The sequence below is a fragment of the Varroa jacobsoni genome, unplaced genomic scaffold (assembly GCF_002532875.2).
Source record: "Varroa jacobsoni isolate VJ856 unplaced genomic scaffold, vjacob_1.0 scaffold_156, whole genome shotgun sequence".
Taxonomy (NCBI): Eukaryota; Metazoa; Arthropoda; class Arachnida; order Mesostigmata; family Varroidae; genus Varroa; species Varroa jacobsoni.
Window position 1 is genome coordinate 58804 of NW_019213058.1, and position 18455 is coordinate 77258.

The 18455-nt window shown below is 39.5% G+C and overlaps 1 protein-coding gene across 2 annotated transcripts; it reads left to right on the forward strand.

Moving 5' to 3' along the window:
* Positions 1-495: 495 nt before the first annotated feature.
* On the forward strand, positions 496-18173 carry LOC111270163 (uncharacterized). 2 transcript variants are annotated; one of them, XM_086972407.1, is made up of 4 exons: positions 496-806; positions 16276-16454; positions 17276-17527; positions 17866-18173. In XM_086972407.1, the coding sequence occupies exons 2-4, from the start codon at positions 16278-16280 to the stop codon at positions 18061-18063; spliced, it is 627 nt and encodes a 208-aa protein (XP_086828533.1). In that variant the 5' UTR covers positions 496-806; positions 16276-16277; the 3' UTR covers positions 18064-18173. The 2 variants fall into 2 exon arrangements, with proteins under 2 accessions (XP_086828533.1, XP_022705967.1); XM_022850232.2 differs by lacking the exon at positions 496-806 and adding an exon at positions 14964-15135 and having other exon boundaries at positions 17866-18172.
* Positions 18174-18455: the final 282 nt, after the last annotated feature.

Consider the following 18455-nt stretch of genomic DNA (forward strand, 5'->3'; position numbering starts at 1 on the left):
AAGGGAAAGGGCCCCCCGGGGGAGAAGGGACCAACTATGGGGAATATTGTATTTTGTTTCATCCAGAAGATCCAAACACCGAACCGCGTGTAGAAGACTGCATCACGTTCCTCTATTCGTCGTCTATCTGAGGACTATTATAATGTGCTGCCAGCGGCAGATGGCGGTATAGATCGTCAAGCCTATATCGTAGTGGACGCTCATCAGTCGAGCGGAAGGGCCACGCCGGAAGAAAAGTCCGCCTGTGACAGTGACTCCGCGCGATAGATGCGATCGCCTGCCACTGCAGTTCGCTGCCGCTCTCAACAGACGCAGCAGTATGAGTAATAATATGAAATAGACGTAATACGCACAGATTTTGCTATACGAAAGCTTAACGGATCACACTTATGTGTGACTAAAAATCGACGCAATTTTAATAGTCCAGATGCTATTACAATGAAACTTAAGACAGGAGTCCGTGCAAGATGCTTAAATACTACTATTATTAAGAAGTGTAAATCCCAATTTATAAATCGATATATGAACTGACTTAAGGACCTTCGTTGCCTTGTGTAACTTTGCTAACGTAACGTGCGTAAATACGAATGTAACATTCTGCGAAAGTGACGAAAGTGATTGACCAATACCGATTACACGATTTTATCATTAAAGTTTTGTGCGCGTGGGCACATGCACAAAAAACTAGGGACTCGAATCAAACAGTTTGTGTCTTTTCGTGTTCCTTGCAACTGAGGGAAGATTACGGTCGTTCTACGAAGGACAAGAGGAACAATCATTGGACTTCTGTAGCTCTTAAGGCAGTGGTGAGTACCCCAGTCTTGTACCCGACAAGGATCCAGCTTACTAGGCCGTTAGGTAATTGGTATCGGTATTTATTGGCTTTGGAGTTTATAAGAAATTTTAGAATGGCATCAGGGTGGCTTAGGAGGTTACCCTTTTGTTGCTAGCTAAGGAAGTTGAGGGTCATATGTCCAAGCCCGGCCGTGACATTCAGCACATAAGGTGAAACCTGATAGAGGCAATGTAATTTTGTAGGAAATCGCATTTAATTTTTTTGCCAAGACGGAGTTAGGATCACCTAGGAAGAACGACCATATAGCTAAAGCCTGTAACTATTATTTGTGCATATGTTTTGGAATTAAGGGAATAAATACGATGTCTATGTTAGTGCTTTTCCTAAATAACACCTTGTTAAAGGTCAGAACCGCGTCATACCAAATACAAATATTCTACTTATTAAACTGATTACTTTTTTTATTCGAAAAGCCATGGTTCTAAGTGACCTCAAAGAGCGTAGACTCACACCGAGCAGTGTCGTTTAGGCGTTACGTACCACAATCAGAATGAATAGGCTTACAAAATTTCTGGTATAGCCAGAAAAACGCATGGGCGCTTGGCAAATAGCAAAAATTTAGTGGTTTAACATTTATGAAACAATCCCGTAAAGCGAAAAAAATAGGGCGCATAGTGTGTGATCAAGCTTGATTAAATTTTATTTACTATTTATATGAGAATATATGTGGGCAAAAACGCCACTCAATACTAAATTCAATGCTTCTTTACTCACCTCTCATATCCACTTATCTAATAAATTCTATTCTAAAAGTTTTTTCCATCGCAGAGAAGGTTTCCGTGTAAGCTTTAATTGGTAAGCTGTTCGTTTAGTAATCTTCTGTATGATACGATCTATCAACGATACATGTGTTCAACCTGTATTTAACGATAATTGCGCATGTCTTAAAAAGTTATATATATATATATATATATGTATATCTAAAATCCTCCGGTCGATTATGGCGTTTCGTTAAATTATGGGTCATCAAAAATCGCGTACGTTCTAGGGCGAATGATTTCCACCAATTCACTACAGGTTAGCGAAACGACATTTTGTAATTGAATTTCTGCAAGTAGCTTGGGAAAACGGACAGAGCTTCTATGTTAGACGTACTAGCATATATAGTTGTATACTCATAGGAATAGGTTGCTTGTTTTAGGACACATTCCGCTAGACTTGCTTCCCTGCGCACCAATTGCATTTAAGCAATAGCATAGGCACCCTTTGAGTAGTCACTGCCTTCCTTTAATGACCTAAAACAAGAAACAATGCATCACGTTAACTGATGAATAGGTGCGTCAACGATGACTGTGACACAGCCATCACTGGCTCACCTGTACGGCCATTGCCCCCCTGGGGTATTTCGCCTGAGTGAACAAAATGGACGCATCCCACGCTCGCTGGTGGCAATGAGCATGTAGGAACAAACGAGACGGAATCTTTTCTTAATATTCCACAAAACTGCATACATAGCCACTCTCGCAATAACTGTTGGTGATAACCATATGAAAAAAAAACCGGCTTGATACTTCTTCTTTCTTTTCTCTTATATCCTATACAATCTACGCACCCGTTAACCAGGACGATCATACAAAGAGCAGGAGTTAACTTTTTCTGACGGGACCATCTTACTTTGCCGGTTATGGCGTAGCATGGGCGCAAGCGTCTGCGCAACGATCTTGACCTTTCACAGAGCAACAGTTTCCGTTTGAGGCGAATTCAAGGTAGGGCCAATTAGGCTTTTATACAAATTGGAAAACTATCGATGGTAGTTAAACTATATTGCTAAACACATAAGCGAGTGTTGCCAAGTTGCTCCTGAAATTTTTCGATCTTTTCCTTGGAGAAAGTACTATTAGTTGATCACATGTAATTTCATACAGCTACTTCATCAATTAGTGCTAACTTTTCACTAAACTTCCTTGAATAATTTTTAGCTACTTAATAAAAACTCACTGTGATCGATTTGACATGCATTATACACGGGTTACATAATTCTCCGCCGGTTACCAGGACTCTCATTTTCATCGCTCACCCAAACATCCGGTTCACATGTAATGTTGGCAGTACCGTTACGCTCGACGTAGGAAGTAACGGTCGACCGTAGACTACGGCACGGAAGTGGGTCCATGCATTCGGATCAGAAGGCAAGATCTGGCCAACGTCAGTAATCTGTGCCGTCTGATCGTTGGCATGCACTAGTTGTTACTTACGTACGGATCTGTGCATTCATACGATAAACACTTATGTTCTATACCATTCTCCACATGCGTCATATGCGCTGGATCTCCACTAACCCGGAAAACACAGATTTCGGGTTATAGAATGTGCTTTCTGTCGGAAAGCATTCGAAGAAGATCTAATAATATATAGATAACATCTGTGTCGATTATGCGTTAAATTGATTTGACTGAATCAAAAAAAAGAACGATTATAATAACAATAGTATACTTGTTTTCATTGATATGTTAATTCATGTGGAAGATCAGATTTGGAACCGATTTTGAAACCGGGAAAATGTTTTGGGTATTTGGAAAGTCCGTTGTGTGCTAAATAAGTTAACCATAAAGCCTTTAAAGTTTAAGTACTTTAAACTAAGTTAGAATAGAGCAAGGGATTGTATTAATATGTTAGGAAAGTGAAGATAATAAGGATAATCAAATAACGACAACAAACTACTGCGTGTATATATTTAAAGAGCTATAACTGTTATATGGCGCATAGATGCCAATAGGTGATTGAAGACAGCAAAACCGGGTCCTTATTGGCAGCGTGTTTTATTAATAATTACAAACTAGGCCTTTAGCGCTAATGTTCCGCCACCGGCTGTGACCTACAGAAAGTGCACCGACAAAAAATTCCCCCGCAGGCTTCTTGTCGAGGGTTCGACGGAAGCTTTCTGATTACTTCTAAATCTGAATAATTTACCGCTTTTATCATGATCTAATTATGACCTATTTTTGTTCCGATCACCTCCATGGCCTAGCTTTACCAATGATTAATTAAAATAGAAGCAAATGATAATATTGAAGCGTAGTGTTAATTCTAAGACAAAAAAAAGCTAGAGTACGTTGGCATATTTTGTTCTGAAAACTGAAGCTTGCATTTAGAGTCGGGAAGCTTCCATTTCAATACAGTTCTACTCTGTTAGAGTTTATAATTGTAGTTCGTTCGACATGTTACTATTTAGAAGCTTACCGTATCCAAAAGAGCTATACGCCAAACAAGTTTGAGGTCGTTATATAGGCGTTGTTAATGGTTTCGTTCTACCATAAGTCGGTTTCCAGGTTCAAGGTTTCCATTCCGTGAAGAGTACTATTGTCTGCAGTCCATTTCCTTAACTACCACCATGAGAAAACACCTGACAAGCAAGCCGCCATCAATCTCAACTCTACAATCATTACTCGAGTAATTGATGGATAACTTGCCAGCTCGAATAGTAAAAGTATGTTTGTTAGTAGTAATAAAATAGACATACATATTTATCCATTGACGCTATTCCATCCCCAGTCCAGTCGCTGGGAGTAAATTTGTCACGATAACAGCCATTTCTACTGCGGCAAGCACGTGGTAACCTGCGCATTTTAGTATGCCACAAACGCTATTGTGATGCACGTATCGCGTCGGACTGGTTGGTACTGATGTGCTGGTAGTATTAAAGCAAGGCTTGACCTCGATACCATCGAAGCTGGCGAAAAGGACGCGACGGCTGGGGGGCGATCGGGCCAGCTGTTTTCGCTAGAAACGAACCGGTCCGAACGGCAAGCCGTGGTGCGCAAATGAGCTCTTTCAGATGGCCGACGATGGAATGAGATAGAAAAAGATGGTCAGACGTGAATAACACAACACGGGCCAATGGTTTAAAGTAATGCTTCAAAAACACAGCTGATTATAGTTGTGTTATGAACTTGTTGACCGGCGTACGGATATATAGGCTATTTCGAAGCTGAGAGCGGACCGTCAATAGTCATTGGTACACGCTAGAAAAATTGTGGATACTGCTTTTTCTGTGCATCAAAATATGTGCATAGAGTACTGCGTAACATTATAAGATTTGTGTTGATACTAATGGCGCATAACATGTTACTTGTATGAGTTTAGCATGGAGTAAATTTTGGAGCACCTATGTGGGATATGGTGTAGACTAGCACAAGCATGGGTTTCTGGGTTAATGGCAAATCGTAAAAAAATACTTGCTCTACATCTCGATTAAACACTATATTATTATTATTATTATTGACTTAATTTGGTTGAGATTTGGAAAACGTGTAGTTCGGGTGCCATCGGCCATCTTTACTGAGAGATCATGCGCGTTTTGACTGTGTTTTGATAACTAGGCAAGTAGTAACCGATTTTCTATTCGTAAAAGCTGTATTCCACATCTGTTTCTTTTACCATCTAAATAATAATAATAATGCAAAGAAAAACAGATTATAGTAGATAAGGCCAGATCTTAGACGCTAATAAAAGCGACCATGCGGTCAGGACTAAAATACGCGTCTTCGAAGACTGCTTATATATTCAGCATTAAGAACTCATGAGAACATACAGAAAGACGTCTTCTCGCCGCACAGAAATTAGTAAGAAATGGACCGCTATTCTTCTATATTTATATTGTTGTTAGAGCTGCCATTCTTGTGACTCTTGGTCTTTGATATCCGTGTCAACACTCTTCGCGATATAACGGTCACAAACAGACGGTCGGTAAGACTCGTGTGAGGATTATTTGTGCAAGCAAAAACCAAGGTATTTAGTCAGAAAAATTGCTTCATTCAACGTCTAATTTTGAGATTATACGTTGGTTCTTCGCTTCCGCCCGTACTTAGTTTGCGTAGTAGTCCTGCATATATGTGGTCAGAACGTTAATTTTATTATTTTGATATATTAATTGGTCTCAACCATAGAACTAAGCCTTTATTCAATAAAAAATCTTTAATTGATAGATCGTGATGTTGTCACAAACCTATTGTTTGAAAATGGTCTGGTATAATTTTTTATATATCAGTGCAGTATACAGAATTACGCGGAAGACACGAATTTTCCACACGGAAGACTTTGTCTAAAAAATACATAATTTGTTGAGATTTTTTCATCAATATATCTAATCGAATAGTCTGGGTTGGTCATGAAGGGATTACCATCTATACGTATGCTCCACGCACAGTTTCTGTTCCTAGCAGCTTAATATTTACAAAAACATCATATTCTCTAGGAAGTTTACTTCGCCGAATTTTTTTTGAGTTATCAGTATCGTTATCGTTAGCGGCGATAGGTTTGGCCGCTTTTGTGGACGCCATTAATTCGATTAAGAGCTCCTTCACTAGTCTTTTTTTTTATCTGGGGAAGAAAATTATCTAAATCGGAACAAGCCGGCGTTGTCATTATTATGTCCGTAAAAATGAAATCTTTCACGACGTTATGAGTAAATCAGCTTGTATCCAATGATCAAACTCCTGCTCTCCGCAGATAGCTATCTGACGCTTCTTGTTTTATGGAGTACTCGCTTGGCTATCGTAGCATACGCTTCCGTTCAACTGTCCAAGTTGTAACCTATTTTATAAACCGCATTTATCGCGGATCACGGAGACCGTATTTGTTCTTCTCATAGTAAAAACAATTTTGTCATTCAAGATCGTAATATAGAGAACGATTTTAGCGTTCACTTGATTACGGCAATATGTTTCATCCATCGATTGTTCGGGGAATCTGGAACATGCCATTACGACTATGGTTGGCCTCTCATTTTAGAGGTCTCTGAGGAATCACGGGAACACCGGATGACTCACAACTGCATTATTGTTTTTTATTTTTAGATGAAAAAAAGTAAAGTTTCATAATCTAGTTTTTTTTTTTCTTTCGCTCACCTTTAGCCAATTTTCGCTCGAGTTATCGAATAGGGTCATTGGTATAGTAGCATGGGCTACTAAAATGATGGGGTATCACTGAACAGACTACAACCGGCTCTGCGTGTAACGACAGAAACCAGCACATAGGATTTGCTCTAATCGAACGTATGCTATATCATTATATAAAAATTCATGGTGCGATACGTAACTTACTTAAGAAAACAACGTAGTTGGTTGCAGCTCTGTTGGTTGCGCCTGTTGCTGCTGAAATGATCGCGTCAATCACTTCAAATAGAAAAACATTGCAGTTCGAGTTGAGGCAGGTCTAACTCGTGACCTTGTTTCAATTGTTTTAGCCGTCGCTGCTGCTGCTGCTGCCGAAGCAGTGGACGGCCAATATGGGGTATATGCATAACGCAATGCCGGCCAGTATATATATCATTCTTTTTGGACACGATGGCACTAATTAGAAATAGCAGAACAGTTAGCAGAAGTGCGCGTAAAATTATTGGACTAAATACCATCGGGCGCTCTTGGTGTCCTTTTCTGCTCCCACTTAAACGTACGTCTATGTTTCTCTCGTTTGCTACTTTGAACTGACCAAACTAGATAACGGCAGTGCGGCTGACGACAACACGCCGTAATGCAACGCGATTGAAATGACCACACATACGGCATAGCGTGTTTTGGGATCATTGATGACGGTGCGAGATGTACCCAAACAGCGTTGGAGTTATTCGAAAACAACGTTGAGCTGAAGCGTGGCTGCGGGTCGGCGGATTTATCGGACAAAGCTGAAATGACCCGAATCGTTTGGACGTAACGACAATGCGAGAGATAAGAAAGAATACGGACAAGTGGTTAGCACTGACCCACGCATCAGCTTGATGACGCGAACAAGTGACTGGAATGAGCGGAGTGACTGAGCACTCGGAGCAAGACACGTACTATATGTTCGATGGTCTCCCCTGCCCCCCTCCATCTCCTTGGACGTTTTCTCCTGCTGATATTTTACCTGTTTTCTTACTTCACCACATGAATCATACCGACCTACAGACGTTTCTGGAGAAAGCGAAAAAGAAGCCGCATTCGGTGAAGTGTGTCATTCTTAACGGTAGTGACAGTCGAAGAATGAGTTATTTTCATCTGTGTTTACTGAGACTTCATAAAGATACTGTAATATGTCTCTGCGTCTGCGACTAAGAGAGCCTTCTATATACCTATATTAATTTACTGCGAGAGAGGATATTTCATATCAAACCTTCAGCTCTGTACCTAGAGTATTCAAGCTGAACTAATGAAACTAGTTGTACAATAGATATCAGACTAACAAAATAAAAACTTGATATCCAAAGAAAATGTCAACAATACATTCGATTTAGAGGTAATAGTTTCAGCGTACATTTTTGTAAATTATACTGCAATGGGAAGTTTAGCAGAAAATTTACTCTCTAATATTGTTTTATCTGTTGACGGCACCTGTCGAGGTAAAATCCTAACTTAAAGCTATAGAAATGAGAGTAGCAATGGCATGCAATGATGGCGCACATAGCGACGTCTCAATAATAAGAAAAAAAAACGCAAAAATCATCACAGATATTGGCTATAACCAGAATACTGTCAAACATCGTCATGCTACATCATCCGATCGTGGTTGTCATGCAACGGGTATTGTTCGTTCGTACGAGATGCTGATCCGTTTCGGAGCTCTGCTGCTTTCGGAAGCAACGGTCGATAGAAATAATGTATTCTCACTGGCAGCACCAAAGCGCGAAGCCGCGATAAAAATCGACGAGTCCACTGACCGTCTCTTGGCGTCTGCTGAACTTAGACAATTTTTTTTTCTGGGAGATGTAACGGATCATCTGTGACTGTCAAATTAACGAACGATTCGAATTTCGTGTGTGTTATCAATGGCAAAATGACGAGAACGAAAACGAGTGGCCATATAAGATGATAATGATCAAATGCCGCTATGGACGGTGTGCTTCACTCACATCCGGAAACAGTTATCCGGAAAAAAGCATGATCAATTAAATTAATTGAATACGTATTTTTTATACGTACAAAAAAAGGCATATTTAGCCTTATGCATAAGGTTAAATATGCCTTTTTTGTACGTATAAAATAAACAACATAAAGCACTGTAATAAAGGTATGCATACCTTTATTTATATGCGAACGATATTAGCATGTAGAACGGTTATGCAGGGTTTCCAATGAGAAACAAGTTACATACAAACACAACGAACAGACTAGACATGTATATTTCATCTGTTTTTTTTTTAATTTTATGAATTTACATATGGGACGTTTGAGTATTTCCCAAATGGAATGGTTCGTACCTGTCGATGGACCTCACGCCACCTGGTGTTAACGACCAGAACACGACAGATGTTGAGCCATAAAAACTAGGCTAAATTCAGGCCTAATCAATTTATTTTAGTGTTGTAAAGCGTTTTTTTCCTGGCAGCTAAGTAGCAGCGGCCTTCTAAGTAAACGGTTACCTGTAAAATCCATTTTGGAGATAAGCTGAAGCTAAGAGCAGAATAAGAACATTATAAGGAAGCTTAACAATAGCTACTGATCGTGTAGATGAAATATACGCTGGTGGTACGAGAAAGCGTCACAAGATAAAATACCACAAGAAGAAAAATAGCGTTAGTATAAAAATTTCTTTAAAATGCAATCAAAATTATTTGTAACAAAATTAGAAATTCAGGGAAGACGTTGCTTACGCTTATAATGTCGAGGTTAATTTGAGATTATACCCAGAGAGCGTAACTAATAAAATCAAAGACAGCAGAAGCAAAGGCGCGATTTGCTTTGCGTCTTTTGCGATTTTTTTGGCAGTGGCAGCTCGGTGGATTAAACGTTACTCATTACTATTAACTTCGAATGCTGCGGATCTTCAAGAAGACGGTACAAAAGGCAACGGTGTTCCAGCGCTGAAAGCTCAGGCTGTACAATAGAAATATCTTCAACGCAAAGCGATCTGCTAGTTCAGTATTCAAATCAGATTGCCATATGAGCTAGTAGTGGTAAATGCATTGGCAAGATATGAAGGGATAACGGTTAACGACAATACGACACTAAGCGAAGACTTACATTCAAATGGGATGCACTTAGGGGTCAAGCTTAATCACAAGATTTCTATAATAGGCTACGTAGCTCAGACCTATTATGTAATATATTATATAAGGTATCAATTATTCACAATAGTTTATACATTTAATTCGAATCACTAAGGGGCCCCTCATAATTCCGTTCTGTCCTCAACTTGCCTCTTTTGCTCAGTATTCATTTTATGCGACTCCTTTGGGACATGCAAAACAAAAATCAGCTGTAAACATAGAGGTCAATTGGTTCAGATCGCTGTCAAGTTTAAACAGATGATTTTGACGCCTTGAGCAGGTCTGGCGAATTATATACTAATGATGATAGATCATATATATATATATATATATATATATATGATGAAATATGGCTTTCTTTTTGAGCTCCAAACGTGTATATATTCGTTTAGAGTTCTCCGCGTACGTCTCCAGTAAGTGTTCTAACAAAAATATTTAACCTTTGGATATCCTGTCGAAATTTTGGATTAAGGGTTTGCGTTTCTTGCCGTACCATTCTCCGATAAGTTATCAAACCCATAAAAAGGGAGGCAATTTAGCTGAACCAATGACGCTTTTGAAACGTTTGCAAAACCTCCGGTAGGTGTTCTCACTGGTCGCCTATAATCGTACCTCAACGGTTGCGGGTCAGGGAGAAGCTTTCCAATATAGCAATGTACACCATGGCTACATTCCACTTCCTGCCTCGAGTTTTCACGTTCAGTCTAGCCTAGAAGAGGTAACATGTCCTTATAATTAGTAGGCACACACATCGCAGCCAGAGCATCATGGAAACGCCACTTGATACCCAACAATGCACCAAGAAGTCCTATAGGTGTCTGACAAAAGCTGCACGCTGGCTGCAGTTCTAGGAAGTTGGCCAGCCAACTACCAAAGTTCATTGACTGGGTTTTGCCCTTCAGAGAGCCTATGCTCATAGAAGTCGATGCTATTCTTGATCAAACTGATCAAATAAAAGCTCAAAGATTAAAGAAGAAGTATGATTTTCTAATTTTTTTTTTCTATCGTCGTCATTACTCGTAAGCAGAAAACAGCTTTTCCAAGCGTGTATCAATCAGTGTCCAGCGTTTGTGGAAAGTGTATGCTAAACTTTCCATATGCCCATCTAGCAAAGTTTATCCAAGGCAAACTACTACTATTAACGTTCTTCACATGTAGATTTTACTTGAAAGAAGTCGGCGTTGTTTCTCGTCCATATCTCCACGTATCTCATGCCGCGCTAATCCTGTTTGCCCAGGCCCTGTCGACACGCATGCAGTCATTTAGGCAAAAAAGTTTCTTCGGATTACTCCTTCGTATGATATACACTTCGCCCAGCCGCAATGGGACCGTTCCGCGCAATCTTTAATGAATCAGACTTTTGCCTCTACTGCAATGAAGGCATGCCGTTGATGCGACTTTCATCGCTTGACATTCAACGCATCGAAGCTGACATAGCGACACCGAGCATACAAAAGCTACTCATCAGTGAGTCAAAATAGACTACATCTTGGTTTTAAGACAATGCCAAAGCTGCTGGATCTGTCGTTTAGGGCAGACTAGCGTTGGTGGTAATAGTGGTTCCAAGCCAAAGATCCGTCGCCAGCTACGGATTCGCGAAGGAACAGTACCACCGTTCATGCTCTGCTGGCTTGCTATCTAGTTAATAGACGAAGCTGGGCAGTTCTGTGCGTATGAAACAGTATCTGGTAATGGCAATGGGTGAATGAAGGCGATTGGAAAGCAAGGTCATGGGCGAGCCTTTAGCCCTGGGCAGAACAGCAACAAAGGAAATTAGCCGTGAGGAGGCAAGGCCGGAACCCGGAGATAACGAACCGAGGTCCGATAGTTGCTGTTCCGGCGGATGCTATATATGCAATTGATTCGATCTTAGGAATTCTTGGAAGTGCCTCGTGGTCACAGCGCTCAACAGTGAATAATGCACCCTAATTGCTGCCGCTATGTCGCCATAATGAGGTATCCTCTATTAAAAGCGTCAGATGGACTTGAAGCTATCTCATTTGATCAGCCGTAGAAAGTAGATGGCTTGTTAATAGGATAGAACATTAGTACAAGGTTAACATACACATAGTCATGCAGTTTTGACGGTTGCCAAGAGTGGCTGCCCGATGTGTCGGGCCCTTTCTGGTCAAATGTTTCAAGTTAAGCCTACAGACTAACGAATTACACCGAAAAATGGGTAACACTGCCGACACGTCGCCCATGAAGATACGCAATAAGCGTTGCTGTTCGCGCGTAACTATTGAGAGTGTGCCCTTCTAGGGATACGGACTATCGTCGATCCCACAAACTGCAACAATCTAGCATTAGCTAACCTCCACTTCCTTTAGGATCTATGGTCCTGTGCTTATGAATCAGATCACGTTATTAATCAAGACTAGCCCTTATTATAATGAGAAATACTCCAATGTTTAACGTTTGTTAAAAAATATATTACTACTTTGTTTTGTAAACGAAAAAAATCAACAAAATGCGTTCTAGTATATTTTTTAAATGTGTCTATAAAGCAGTACCGACTTCACTTTTTCCTGTTCTACGAAAAATCCCTGGACACAAACCGTTTTCACATTATTCAAATAATTCGGTACCTAAGTCGTTGTACTTTAAGTTAAGTAAACATCGCAATGTTTGAACTTTTGTCGTCGCTCCCAGAAGTCGAGTAAGCGTAAATTTGACGTTCGTAATTTCTCTAGGTACGATTTTGTCAGTCTGTAATGTTAAAGAGCACTTACGTCTTTTATGCGTTAAATACACACAAACCAGACTCACCAGCTTGCTATTCAAGTAATCGATTTTATATAAAGATTGAAAGGTAGGTACTTCAGTGTATCTTTTTTTTATTTTCACCTGATTTCTGAATGGAATATATACAAAGTTAGGATCAAGTAGCTGTTGCATGTCCAACGTTTGTAGGCTAGTTACCTAATTATTGATCAATTTTTTCGATATGTTTCACTTTGAACATGTACACTGGACATGATCTTATGACCTTCGTTCTTCTAACTTGAAGCGAGTTCGGGTTTGCTTGGCCTGAACTCCTATAATCCTGCCCTGCGCTACCTGTTACCACGTTTGCCGGTATCCATTTTGTCCTACTTCAATTTTCTCGTTGAAGATCGTCGGCAGTCCTCTTTCAACTAATCTACTAAATAATTCAAACAGTTTTATGACCTGTCATCAAATTAGCTTTAGCAATTCCGCTGTTTTTCTCCTATTGTCAAGCTGTCTAGGTTATCCGAATCCTAAACACCTCTGTCAAGCATACCACGACGAATTTCAGCGTCATTGCGTTATACTTAGTGCATAAGCCTCTCGTAGTAGGGCGAGAACTTTCTGCTTAACTAAAACATTTAATATTATTTTTTTTCTTTTTTTTTTTTTAATACTGTCTCATGCTTATTGTGCAGAGCTCGGAAAATATAGAAACGTTATGGCTTTTGCACAAAAGATTCTTGGTCAAGGACGATCTCTGTGCAGAATAGTGTCTGTAGCGCTTAGACCAGGTTTCATACGACATTTTTGTACAAAACACTTGCACTTGGTAAAATCAAGCAGACTTCTCTATCAATGTACGCTGCAATTACGTCAAACAAATGTTTTGATTGAAAGCTATAGCGTAAAGAGAAGTGATTCAAGTTGATATCTATTCTTTTGAATAAAAGTCAACAGCTCGGTGTTAAGTTAGGTGAACGTTATACTTTTGCCTGAACGTGTTCGATGCATATATAAAATAGGATGCAAGACTAGAATTACGAAACAGATCCTAGGTTTTTTCCGAACGTGGTAATGCATCTAGTTTAGGCAGCACGTACAATGTTAGTGGTAGACAGAAGGACCAACCTATCTGAAACTTACGTAATATTTAATTTAATACCTACTGTATACGGCCTTCTGTTTTTTTTTTTTTTAATGAATCAGTAACCGGTTAACTTCTGTTAAATAATTCACTGTAATAACGGCCGGTAATAATTGAGACCCTTTTCCATGATGTTATATCTTCGAAGCAAATTTTTGTCGCAAGGAAGTGCATTGAGAGATAGCCTACTTCTTCGAAATTAAACCCAAGACATTCATCATGAAAGTACTTTCCGTTTGGTTCTTCTTCAGACAAATTCGGCTTGTACCCTTGGACCGTTAAATTTATATTTGAGAGAGTCTCGAGCTCTTCAAGCGAATTCAAGCCCTCATCATCATAATCCCATACTTACCAACGGGGAGTAAACAGATGAAGTAGAGTCGAAGCTGTTTACCTAAATAGTTACGAGCGCAAGCGGAACACTACGAATTAGCTTTGCGAATAGAGGCAAAGAGTACAAGTAATGAAAACTTACTCAGGTTAAGCTATTACAGTAAACATGTTCACTAACGCGAGCAAGCATTACCTCGTATTTGTGTGTGAGGCCCGAACATGGCTAGCAGTTCTGTGCGATGTGATTGCTTAAGACTATATGGTGACATCAAAGGCTGTTCACTAGTCTCCCCCACCCGCTCCCTGAAACGAGCTTTCTTTCCTGCCTTAATCTAATTAGGCCATAATGCGGTACTATGCTTGCTATGCCAATGAGCCTGCTCAGGGCTACCGGATAAGGAGCAAGTAAAATAGTGTGAACATACTATAGGCCTGTTTCTTATAGACTTCTAAAGAGTAGATTCATAGACTGGCAAACGTATCGCCTACGTCGTCGAACTCATTACACATTGAGGTGATCGTTCTAGCTGTTCGAGACGAATGCTTATCCGAACAAAAAGGGGCAACATATAGGCAGGATCCTTCAAGAATAGTAGGTCGTCCTTTACAGATATATTGCTGTTTATTAATGGATTTTATACTCTTTTTAATTTAACTATGTACTTATAAACTCAGAATAACATCCAATATTCTTAATGCTTCCAAATGTTCTTTAAATTACGTTCGAGTTTATAAAAAAAAATAAGAAAGGCTAACATATTACGAATCATATGGAATATCCTTTAGGAAAAAAGGATATGAACAATAGACTTATTGACTCCCACGGTTGGCAAGAGGTTTACGTTGAATTGTCGCTGCTTTCTATGACGGTGATGCCCTCACCTCTAAGGGTGACACGAGAACTAGAAAAGCGCTCGTATATAGAGAGTGATTAGCATTACGCAATGGAACAAATGTTTACAACGCCTTCGTAGACTATAGTGTATCCAATGCTTTTACGTTCTACCCAGCAGTGCTGTCTAGTAAATATCCAAACGTTTCGTACGCATCAGGGGGCTGCATTAATATCTAATACGGAACCTAGTGGATAGTACCATCGTGTGTGGTCTCTGGCCAGAATGTCATGTGGTAAGCAATCCTTTCGCTTAAAATGTTCCGCTGTCTATACCGCATTTTTAAATCGAATAGGTAAATGTAACTATTATCAAAGATACATTGGGTCAGTTTCTATTACCTAAGTTGGCATGTACACAAACGGGGCAATATATTCTTTTTGGCGTCATAAATCTCGTAGGGAGATTCGAAAAGCTTGAAATGCTGTAAGGGAAATGGGTAACAAAAGCACACGAATTGACCAAATCGGTTATCCTGCTCTCATCTGCTCATTTATTTCTCGAAATGTTTGTCGGTATCCTCGAAGCAGATCTAAGCCTATTGTCCTGCGCCCTTCTGGCCCTAGGTCCGCGAACAATTTACCCCAGAAAAAATTTGACGTTCAGCTATTAGAAACGACTTGTCTTTTGTACAAGCATTTTTCATTTATAATATTGGGAACATCTGAGGGTACACCAAGTGACAACATCTGCGTACCTACAGATGTATAACATTAGTCTGCTTTTAGAGTTTCATTAACTACCAAACTGTTCATTTTTTTTCAGTTTTTATTTGTGTATAAGGCAAGTTCGAACTTACTTGTCATAACCCTGTGCTGTTGCTGATATTTCATTGTAGATATTCTTATAATCGCATTACCGTTTGCCCAATGCATTCTTCTAGGGTCTCGTTTAAGTAAATCCATTGGGTTGTTGGGGGGTGATTCCGTTACGTTACCGACCATAAGTTCATCGCTTTGGTTTTGCATTTCGATCAGATAGCTGCAGCCATTTTATTACTTTGCCTAAATTATCCTGAGCTAGGTATTTTTCTATTTTGTTTAAATTATCCTATGACGCTCTAGCAGATGACTCACCCTCTTCTGTTAATTATCGTCCCTTCGTTTGGTTATCAAACAACTGCCACCCTGCTACCGCTGTCAGCCGCCTTGCACGTAGCAAATTTTGGATATCATTAGGGCCATTTTCGCTACGATTGTCACATACATAGAAATGCTTGCTTGTATACATAATGTATGCTCAAGAATAATCCTCAAACTGGTATTTTTCACATACTAATAGTTATATATAGAACATTTGGTTGGAATATAATTTGCCTAGACTAAATTTTTAGTTTGAGCGATATAGTCTCTTAAAGTCTCTGCAATTATTGCAGGTATGGGATATTGGTGTCAGGTCTTTGTGGCTGTCGTGTTGGCTCTATTAGGAACCGCGCCGTGGGTTTCAGGGCATGGCCGCCTCCTCCACCCACCCTCGCGTTCTTCGATGTGGAGACTTGGCTTTAAGACCCCACGAAACTATAACGATCACGAGCTGTTTTGTGGAGGCTTTACCGTAAGTCGATTATTTTGGCTTCTTGCAAAATTTAAGTTTGTTTTGACAGAGATCCGGAGAAATTTTCAGCCGCATATACTAAGCAAAAATAGGCTATGAGTATTTAAAATGTGAGCTATTCGTCAGATCAAAAAGGCGGTTTAAATTTATATTATTCTGCTTATAAATATCTATATAACAAAGATAAAGGAAATGAGGATAAAAATCTGTATTTACTCTGAGGTAGAACGTTTTTCTAGTGCACATTTAGTATTATGGCAATAGTATGTGGACAATCGGAAACCCATTTGTTATATTAGCATCACATAAGCGTCAATATAATTACAATAAAGGGCTTCGCTTATTAGGGTCTGATTTTTAGCATGACCTTGAGCAATCAGGACTACAGAACACCTAATATACCAAAAAAATTCCTACCAACAATTTTAGAAGTACCTCATGGGAAAATCAAGAAGGTCTTTACTCGTAACACAGAGTTTACTATTAACCTATTAAGGATTCAGGAAGTGAACCCGAGAGGGAAGCGAACATATTTTTGAGATAATAATGATAATTTAGCTACGAATACCGGTACGCAACGAAGAATAATTTTCATCTGTTGATCTCAGGAGTTGGGAAGTGATAGATTCATACTATTCGTTAACAAAGCATGATATCTGAGCAAAATTATGTTTTTTTTTTTAATAGCTTCCGTAGTGTTTTCGAATGCAGCATGACTTCATATTTAGTAAAAAGCACGCTACAGAATAGATATTGCATGGCTGTTAGTTTATTACTACTGTAAATTTAAAAATTGATTTTTTCGTTATTTTCAACATCAGCGCCAGCGAAATAATGGAATGCGTTGCGGAATTTGTGGGGATCCGTTCGATTCACCAACCCCCAGACCTAATGAAATGGGAGGAAAATACTACACAGGAATCATTTCTGACAAGTACCAAGCTGGTCAAGTGAGAACCATCACCGTTGAGTTGACAGCCAACCATCGAGGATATTTCGAGTTTAAACTATGTCCGGTCAACGGGAACCCTGCGAAGGAGACGGAGGAATGTCTGAAAAATCATCCCATAGAGGTACACACGACTTCAGGCAGTAGCGCTACATATATTTTCAATGAGAAGAACAGTTTAGTCCCACTGATTTCAAGGCGCTCATTCGACAATAAAGCATTTTGTGTCTTACCATTCAAGAACTTGAACAAGAAATGTTACCCATCGAACGATATAGGTAGATTAAACGTCTATTACACACCATAATATATATTTCGATAGAAAACCTAAAAAAAACGCGTGAACCCCTACATATTCATACTTTCTGAGAGGTTTACACAGCTCCATTTATTGCGGTTAATCCTTTTTGCTTAAAATAACTTTCTATGTTTATTTTCACTTAAATACTTTATCAAACTTAGGTGGTTGGAGAAGGCCGTCGCCAAAACGAAAGCCCGTACCGGTATTACGTGGAAAATTCCAATAGAGGAGAATTCGACGTTCGGCTGCGCTTCCCTAAAAATATCACCTGCTCGCAATGCGTATTCCAGTGGACCTACACAGCAGGTAACAATCAATTAGACAGATCTTTCACGCGAAATATATATGTGATCTTATAATTCAGTGATATGATCCTTGATATGCGACACATAACTTTTTGGCAGTGTTAGTAATTTGAAAAATAATTCTATTATGCCTTTTCTTTAGGTCATGATTATCTAGTACGCCGTAGTTTATCGGTATATAAAAGTAGATAGTAATAATATAAACTTGCCGTATGTGGCGAAAAACAACGTTATGCTATACGAAAGCATTCATAGTAAAGCAGACGTCACTATAAAGATCAACAGCTAAATATGCTTTGTTTTCTGCGGTCCAACATCTGCAAATTACTGCAATAATTATTACACTATGTCTCTACGTCCCTATACGATGACAGGAGCCTCTTCGACTATGGTCAGCCTAGCCCACATGTTCGCGTTAGATTCCCTGAATCCCTGCCTCTCATCCT